General features: G+C 44.1%; 1 protein-coding gene across 1 annotated transcript; it reads left to right on the forward strand.

Annotated features, from left to right (window-relative positions):
• Positions 1 to 223: 223 nt before the first annotated feature.
• LOC142656643 (protein kinase C delta type-like) lies at positions 224 to 8,667 on the forward strand. The gene is made up of 4 exons (XM_075831569.1): positions 224 to 481; positions 6,101 to 6,351; positions 6,708 to 6,770; positions 6,938 to 8,667. The coding sequence occupies exons 1-4, from the start codon at positions 224 to 226 to the stop codon at positions 7,590 to 7,592; spliced, it is 1,227 nt and encodes a 408-aa protein (XP_075687684.1). The 3' UTR covers positions 7,593 to 8,667.
• The last annotated feature ends 367 nt before the right edge of the window (positions 8,668 to 9,034 follow it).

A 9,034-nucleotide genomic window follows, 5' to 3' on the forward strand; every position in this document is an offset into this window, starting at 1 on the left:
ACTTGAAGAACCCGCCATGAAATTCCCTCTCATTCCCCTGGACACTAGACTTTCCCCCTTGATGCCCACATCAGATATGGCAGATCAGTGCCAGGCAGGTGCCACCTGAGGATTCCATGACCTCTGACATCATGTGACCTGCACACGACCAACTGACATTTACTTTCAACTGTCGACGGCAGCGATTAGACGGAGATCTACAGTTTGGAAGAGATTTGCGTAAATGGCGTCCACTGGACACAGCGAGAAGAAGAAGAGAGGAGACGAGAAGAGGAAGAGGGAAGAGGAGAGAGTCGCAGGATTTAAGAAGAGCAGTAAGAAGAGGAGAGGAGACCAGGACAGAGGAGACCACAGAGGATTGGAGGATGAGGAGCCAAGTTCTGGGAGCAGCCAAGACTCTGGAACATCCAGCCCCTATGCCAGGCTTAACATCAGCCGCTTCACCATCCACCAGGTCCTGGGTAGGGGCAGCTTTGGCAAAGTGAGTATTACAACTCCTTATTTAATTTTAAAGGGACAGTAAACCTATTTTTTGTTTTATCTGCATCTATTGTTTTCTGTTATCAGCCATTTAACCCCATAGTGACTAAGACTGTTTTGGCCTAAGGACCAGACCATTTTTTTCAAATCTGACATGTATCACTTGAAGTGGTAATAACTTTGAAATGCTTTTATTTGTTCAAGCGATTCTGAAATTGTTTTCTCATGACAAATTGGACTTTAACCAGTTCAGGACCGCGCTATTTTGAGCCTTCAGGACCAGACACCGTTTAACCCTTTTTAGCACGTGTTAGGCTATGACTTTTTTATTTGTTGGGCTAACAAAGTGATTTTTGAGATGTTTATTCCGTAGACAATGCAGGTTTCTTTTTTTATCGTTTTTATACACATCCTTTTTGCTATTTTTGAATTTTTATTCTTAAAGTTTGAAAATAATAGTAAAACAATAAGCTTTTTTACATTTCAGCTATTTTTTTTTGGTAATAACATAACATTTTACCCTAAAATAGACCTTTTATTTGTGATCGTCATTGTCTACTGTAAATTTTAATATATTACATGTTTATATTAGGGTAATTAGGTCAGCGCTAGCGTTACAACAATGATTGGCGGGGGGAACGTTTTTTTTGGGGGGTTGGTATTTTATGTGCATTTATTATTAATTTTTTTTTGCACTTTACTTAACTTTTATTTTTTTATTACTATGGTCTGTCCCTCAAAGGTCAAAAAAGACCTTTGGGGAACTTTATATATATATTTTCTTTCTTTTACACCATGCTTTTCCACTGGAGCTGCACAGTAGCCCCAGTTACAGAGGAAATCAGCCCTCTCATAGTGACGATTGTCACTAATAGGGCTGTGCTGGTTCTAGTTAGACCGAGCAGCAGTCTGCCAATAACAGCACCCGGCGATCATGTGACCAGTCACATGAACACCGGGAGCAATAGAGATAGCGGCGCAGCCGCTGCCTCTATTCCTATACACAGCGTTCATTGAGTGCTGTCTACAAGTGATCAGAGAAGACAGAAGCAGCGAAAGCTGCTTCTATCCTCTCCTCAGTGTCCCCGACAGTCACTGACAGCCGGAGACCCGAAATTCAGCTGCCCGATCGCTCGGGCAGCAAGTTAAAACCCGAGCCGTAAAAAGTCTATGGCGCGAGTTTTAAGGACCCGCACCTGACTGCTGGCCGTAAAAACACACCCAGCGTCGGGAACCAGTTAAGATAGTGGTGAAATTTGGTCGACACATTCAGTGTTTATTTATGAAAAACACCAAGATTTTGACCCTACAGGTATTTTGCTGAATTTAGTGTAATTAGGCTGTGAAAATGAAAATCTACGTTTTTTTCTAATAAAATGTTGTTTTAGCTCCGATTTTTTCAGTTTTACAATAGATAAAGGAGAAAAAGAAACACAAAATTTGTAAAGCAAACTCTTCTGAGTACGGCAATACCCCATATGTGGTAATAAACTGCTGTTTGGACCCACGGCAGGGCTCAGGAGGGAAGGAGTGCCATTTGGCTTTTGGAGCTCAAATTTTGCTTGATTGTTTTTCAGGTGCCATGTTTCATTTGCAAAGCCTATGAGAGGCCAAAACAATGGAAACCCCCAAAAGTGACCCCATTTGGGAAACTACATGCCTCAAGGAATCTATCTAGAAGTATAGTGAGCATTTAGACACCACAGGTCTTTTGCAGAATTTATTGGAATTGGGCCGTGAAAATGAAAATCTACATTTTGTTCCACTAAATTGTAGAATGTCTTTATTTTTGCAAGGGATAATGGAGAAAAAGCACCCCAACATTTGTAAAGCAATTTCTCCCGATTACGGCAATACCCCACATGTGGTCATAAACTGCTGTTTGGATACACGGCAGGGCTCAGAATGGCAGGAGCGCTATTTGGCATGCAGATTTTACTGTATTGGTTTTTGGCCACCATGTCACATATGCAAAACCCCTGAGGTACCAGAGTACAGTGGAAGCCCCAAGAAGTGACCCCATTTTGGAAACTGCACCCCTCAAGGCATTTATCATTTGCCTGGACAAGACAGGGCTCAGAAGGGAAGAGCACCATGCACATTTGAGGTCTATTTTGGTGATTTTCACAGCATTGGCCAACACTTGCAGGGCCCTGAAGTCAAATAGTAAAACAAACCCCCAAGTAGTGACCCCCCCCCCATATTGGAAACTACACCCCTTATGGCATTTTAAGGTATGTAGTGAGCATTTTGACCCCACAGGTGATTCTACATTAGAAATTAGTGCCCAGCGGATGGTCCAAAGTGAAAATTGCAATTTTCCACTGATATGCCAATTTAGTGCACAATATGTTGTGCCCAGTTTGTGCCACTGAAGACAAATATCTCATAAACTGTTAAGCCAGTTCTCCCGGGTATGACAATACCATATATGTGGACGTAAACTGCTGTTTGGGCACGCTGTACGGTTTAGAAGGGAGGGAGCGCCATTTGGCTCTCGGAGCACAGATTTTGCTTGGCAGTTGTTCTGTTTGGGGTTTTACTGGTATTTCGGTGTATAATGTGGGGGCATATGTAAGCTGTGCGGTGTACATCAGGGCATAATAATAGGGTATAATAATGGGGTAAATAAACAATTCATAGATGTGTGGCCGGTGTCGCACTGATAAATGGCGCCCAATCTTATCCGCTTTTGGAACAATGCATATTTTTCATCGCCATTTTCTGAGAGACGGAACTTTTTTATTTTTTCACAACCGGAGCTGTGTGAGGGCTTATTTATTGCGGGACAATATGTAGTTTTCATTAGGACCATTTTGGGGTACACATTTTTTTTAATCACTTTTTATTCCATTTTTTTGGCAAGCAATGTGACCAAAAACCAGCAATTCTGATAATGTTTTTTTGTTTGTTTTTTTACAGTGTTTACCGTGCGCTATAAATGACATTTTACTTTATTCTGCGGGTGGATATATTTAGGGCATGCCCACACGTGGCGGATTTCCTCCGCAACTGTCCGCATCAATTCCGCACAGAATCTGCGTTGCAGATTCTGCGGCGGATCTGCCCAAAATGTGCAGTAAATTGATGCGGACTAGCTGCTGCGGACTGCGGGAAAAGTGCTTCCCTTCTCTCTATCAGTGCAGGATAGAGAGAAGGGCCAGCACTTTCCCTAGTGAAAGTAAACAAATTTCATACTTACCGGCCGTTGTCTTGGTGACGCGTCCCTCTTTCGGCATCCAGCCCGACCTCCCTGGATGACGCGGCAGTCCATGTGACCGCTGCAGCCTGTGATTGGCTGCAGCCGTCACTTAGACTGAAACGTCATCCTGGGAAGCCGGACTGGAGACAGAAGCAGGGAGTTCTCGGTAAGTATGAACTTCTATTTTTTTGACAGGTTGCTGTATATTGGGATCGGTAGTCACTGTCCAGGGTGCAGAAACAGTTACTGCCGATCGCTTAACTCTTTCAGCACCCTGGACAGTGACTATTTACTGACGTCTCCTAGCAACGCTCCCGTAATTACGGGAGCCCCATTGACTTCCTCAGTCTGGCTGTAGACCTAGAAATACATAGGTCCAGCCAGAAAGAAGAAATGTCATGGCAAAAAAGCAAGACGCATCCGCAGCACACATAACATGTGCATGACAGCTGCGGACTTCATTGCGGAATTTAGAATCTCCATTGAAGTCAATGGAGAAATTCCGCCATGAGTCCGCAACTAGTCCGCCACAACTCCGCAACAGCCCTAGCATGCTGCGAACACCAAATTCCGCTCCGCAGCCTATGCTCCGCAGCGGAATTTTACGCATCGTCTAAACGAACACTGCTAAATAAAAGTGGAAGTCAATGGACAAACGGCTCCGCTGCGGATTAACGCTGCGGAGTGTCCGCTGCGGAATTCAAGAGGAATTCCACCACGTGTGGCTTTGCCCTTACGGTGATACCATATGTATATAGTTTTTTTATGTTTTGCAGCGTTTGCACAAAAAAATCCCTTTTTTGAAAATAATGTATTTTTTGTTTCACCATATTCTGAGAGCCATAACTTTTTTATTTTTGCTTTGACAAGGCTGTGTAATGGCTTGTTTTTTGCGGGACGGGTTGTAGTTTTTATTGGTACCATTTTGGGGTACATGCGACTTTTTTATCACTTTTTATTCTATACTTTAGAAGGGCTTTAACCCAAAAAATTGTGTTTGTTATTTATTTTTTTGTGGTGTTCACCGTGCGGGAAAAATAACATTATGGTTTTATAGTTTGGGTTGTTACGAACGCGGTGATACCAAATATGTGTACTTTCTTAACGGTTTCATTTTGTTTCCTATAATAAAGTACTTATTATAGGAAAAAAAGGCAGTTTTTAATTTTTTAACTTAGAACTTTAATTTTTACACTTTAGCTGAACTTTTTTTATTTTTATGTTTTCTTGTCCCACTAGGGGACTTGAAGACCTGCACCTCTCATCTTTATTCTAATACATTGCACTACCTTTCTAATGCAATGCATTAGAGCTGTCAGCTATTCACTGACAGCAAGCCTATTAGGAATCGGAATCCGTGCAACCACATCACAGCGATGCCAATCTCCTGCAAACCACTAAGATGCCGCGATCGTTTTGATCGCGGCATCTAAGGGGTTAATGGCAGGGTACAGAGGTAGCTCCGTTCCCGGCCGTTACAGCAGGATGGCAGCTTTAATATACAGCTGACACCCTTCGACTCATGGTGCAGGCTCAGCTTCAGTGCCCGCCGCCATCTTTTATCTGCGGCCAGAAGCCTTTTAATCCCCATACTTGACAGACAAAGTGCCATTGTTAGGCCTCCTGTTGCTAACAGCCGATCGGCTAGTGTGGCTACCCGGCTCTTTTAGCCCAGTAACCATGCTGCAATACTGTGATTGGTCAGTCACTACTGACTGACAAATCACAGTGATCGCTGGCGGCACCGCGCTGCGATTGTTCCCCTGACGAGTGACTGTGACTATCGGCTGTCTGTGACTGCCGATGTCACTGTTCTGTCACCATCTCTTTGGACATGGTGACAGAATAGCACCATGACGTAACTGTACTTCATGGTGCCTTAATGCAGGGCAAACTATGACATAAAGTTGCGTTAAAGGGTTAATATTGTGCAGATGGTGATTGTATGTTCTTCTATGGAATTCATAATCAGACATCCAGAAAATGTCCTGCCCAGTGACCACTGCTTTATGTCATATATCTCATCTGTTCCTCTTATCATCACATTTAGGTCTAGTGCTGCTATAAAGTGGTATTCCGATTCATTGCTGATCTCAAAGTTCACAGCTGTGGGGGAGGGGGCATTATTTATTTCCATGTCCTGGCCCATTTAAGCTGCTATAAGGAAACAATACATACAGTGACCTCTATGTCCACATTACACATTACAGTAGCTGTATGGATCCCAACCAAGTCAAAGACCTATCTAGTGCTTGTCCTTAAGACCTCTCCATAGAACATCCAACAGCGGACACTGCATTATGACGGGAGCTCAGCTTTATTCAGCTGTAGGGTCCTGGGTATTACCCGAATGACGACCCCTCAGTCCACCCCTGTTCCTTCTTCTTCTCATGAGGATTGTCCACTTGTTTTCCTCAGGTGGTGCTGGCATCAGTCCCTGGCCGAAACACCTATATGGCCGTAAAGATGATCACCAAACGGGACAATACAGAAGTAATCATGAGAGAGCGGCGGATACTCCTGGCGGCCCGAGACTGCCCATTCCTATGCCACCTCTATGCCGCACAACAGTCTCGGGAGAGCGCATGCTTTATCACGGAGTATCTGTCCGGTGGCAGCCTGGAGGCTTCGATCAGGATGTGCGGCTGCTTGGACACCGGCAGCGTAAGGTTAGTAAATAACTAATCAGGAGTCTAAGAGGAATATATCAAAAAGACAACAGAGGAGGTGGGATAACAGTTATGGTCAGGGGTGTAGTCAGGGGAGAGCTGGTGGGCACAAGCCACTCAGCCTTGGCTAAGGGATTTAGATAAAGGGATAGGACAGAAAACTGAATCTCTTTCTCGGGTGAGGAAAACATAGCTAGGAGGTCAGATGAAGGACAATGCAGAGAATAGAGAGAATACAGGCTGCCATAAACAGCACCTCTTCTCTGCCACAGACCCCACAGAATCACACATCATATTAGGGAATTGATGCAGGAATATTTGATGACATTGAGACTACAATCTGTTTTTCCCATCAGATTCTACACAGCAGAGATAGTGTGTGGCCTCCAGTTCCTCCATGGACACAACATCGTCCACCGGTAAGCAGAACTTTCCTCTTTTTTTCGTCTTCTTTACGTGCTGGAAATAATGCACCCAGCTTTCCAAGGGTCCTGAATCGCTATTCTGTTTAGTCTTGCAGTGACCCATCACCCTCCTCCTGTATCACTGGGCAGATTTCTCATTCTCTTGTCTCATTTCTTTGCAGAGATCTAAAGCCTGATAACATCATGCTGGATGCAGCTGGCCACATCCGAATCATCGACCTGGGGCTCGCCCAAGATGGCGTCACCGCCTCCAATAACATCCGTGGAGTGACGGGAACATTTTATTACATGGCCCCTGAGGTGCTTCTTAGGAAGAGATATGGCCCAGCAGTTGATTGGTGGAGCCTGGGGATTGTGGTGTCCAGGATGTCAACAGGACGCTTCCCCTTTAACAACGGCCCAGACCGGCAAACGGCTTACAAAGCCATCACCACCAAAAAGCCCATATTTCCATCTTGGCTTAACACTGACGTAAAACATCTCGTCAAAAAACTGCTGCATAAGAATCCTAAGAAGCGCCTGGGTGTGCGCGGGAACATCAGAGCGCATCCATGCTTTTCCACCATCGGCTGGGAGGAACTGGAGGAGAGGAGAGCACGGCCGCCATTCACACCATTTGAGCCAGTTCTGGAGAATCACCATCTGCAGTGGCCGGAGAGTAAAAAATCTCTTCACCCCTTGGCTGGATTCAGCTATATGTCACCAAGCTGGACCGGGTTAGATCCTCCTCCTCTGGAGATAACACTCATCAGATGTTTTTCTTACCTTCTGTTCCTCCTCATTGTCCGTGTCTTCTGCCTCTGTCTCTTCCAATGACTTTGTCTCTGCTGCTTCTTAAATTGATGAGATCCACTGCCCAGAACTTCATGCCTCCTGACCCGCACCTCAAATCTCTGCTGCTGTATGTCGCCTCGGCTGCCCTAGAACATCATCTCTCTCCGTACCATCTACATGCTGCACCTTTGCCATCTTGTTGCTACCCCAGTTGCTTGACTTTGCATCCTCCAATCCCGGGCTGGCATCTGACATCACTCCGGCCTGAAGATCCTCTTCACCCCCAGGAGCGGCCTGTGCTTAGATTCCATCTGTAGAGTTCAGGAACAATAGCCGCATGTTGTAGTCCTGACGATCCTGAGTAGCGGCAAATGTACCTGAGCGGCTATTATCCCTGAACTTACCCCAGCACAGGCCAGGTAAGTAATACACACATCACACATTACACCCACATCACCCACACTTCATAATAAGTACAGACACCCACACTACATGATAAGTATAGACACCCACACTACATTAGAAGTATAGACACTAGCACTACATTATAAGTATAGGCACCCACACTACATGATAAGTATAGGCACCCGCACGTAGACACATATTATAGATAGATGAGATATCAGCCTTTGATCCTGGGATTATTCTGATCGCCATATTTGGGGTCAGGAAGGAATTTTCCCCCCTTAATATGAGGACAATTGGCTCATTCCTCACAGGGGGTTTTCGCCTTCCTCTGGATCAACACGGCCTTAATTAGGTTTAGGATGATAGATTAATAAGTAGGTACACTTATAATATAATATAAATAAATAAAAATAATAAAAAAAAGTAAATTGTTTCAAGTCTACCCCCATATTACACATCAGCCTCCTTTGATCCTGGGATTATTCTGATCGCCATATTTGGGGTCAGGAAGGAATTTTCCCCCTTATATGAGAATTGGCCCATTCATCACAGGGGTTTTCGCCTTCCTCTGGATCAACACGGCCTTAAATTTACATATATATTTAAAATATTTGACACATACATATACATATTACTTAATAATTATATTTAAAAAAATCCTAATAATAAAATATACCCCCCTCTTATCTATAAATAAAATCTTCCTTTTACCCCCTACATCTTTGTGCTTGTTTTTATTCTCATTGGACGTCTATGTAGTAAATGTTGTATAGGCCCAATGTCTGATTCTCCAGGTTTAAGCCATTTAAAAGGTATATGTCAGATATAAAACCAAATTTGGTGTGAACAGAGCTTTACAGGGGTTGTCGGCCTTTTACAACCTCCATTTTGTTAGAGGGATCTTGTCATCTGTGGGGAAACCGACTGCAAGTGTTAAAATGTCTTACTGCGCCTCTAAAGGTGGAATGAAGCATTACACAGGTCCAACTAAAATCACAATGTAATACATGGACGTGTCGGATCCTCCTGAACAGGAGATACTGTTTGTAGCCCTTCTCTATTCTGGCTAGTTGATG

The sequence above is a fragment of the Rhinoderma darwinii genome, chromosome 6 (genome assembly GCF_050947455.1).
Source record: "Rhinoderma darwinii isolate aRhiDar2 chromosome 6, aRhiDar2.hap1, whole genome shotgun sequence".
NCBI classification, from domain to species: Eukaryota; Metazoa; Chordata; class Amphibia; order Anura; family Rhinodermatidae; genus Rhinoderma; species Rhinoderma darwinii.

Excerpts from the sequence above, each read along its gene's own strand:
- LOC142656643 (XM_075831569.1), top strand. The coding sequence starts at position 224 with ATGGCGTCCACTGGACACAGCGAGAAGAAGAAGAGAGGAGACGAGAAG. Across the intron at positions 482-6,100 it reads GTAGGGGCAGCTTTGGCAAA|GTGGTGCTGGCATCAGTCCC; the intron begins GTGAGTATTACA and ends TGTTTTCCTCAG. Across the intron at positions 6,352-6,707 it reads TTGGACACCGGCAGCGTAAG|ATTCTACACAGCAGAGATAG; the intron begins GTTAGTAAATAA and ends TTTTCCCATCAG.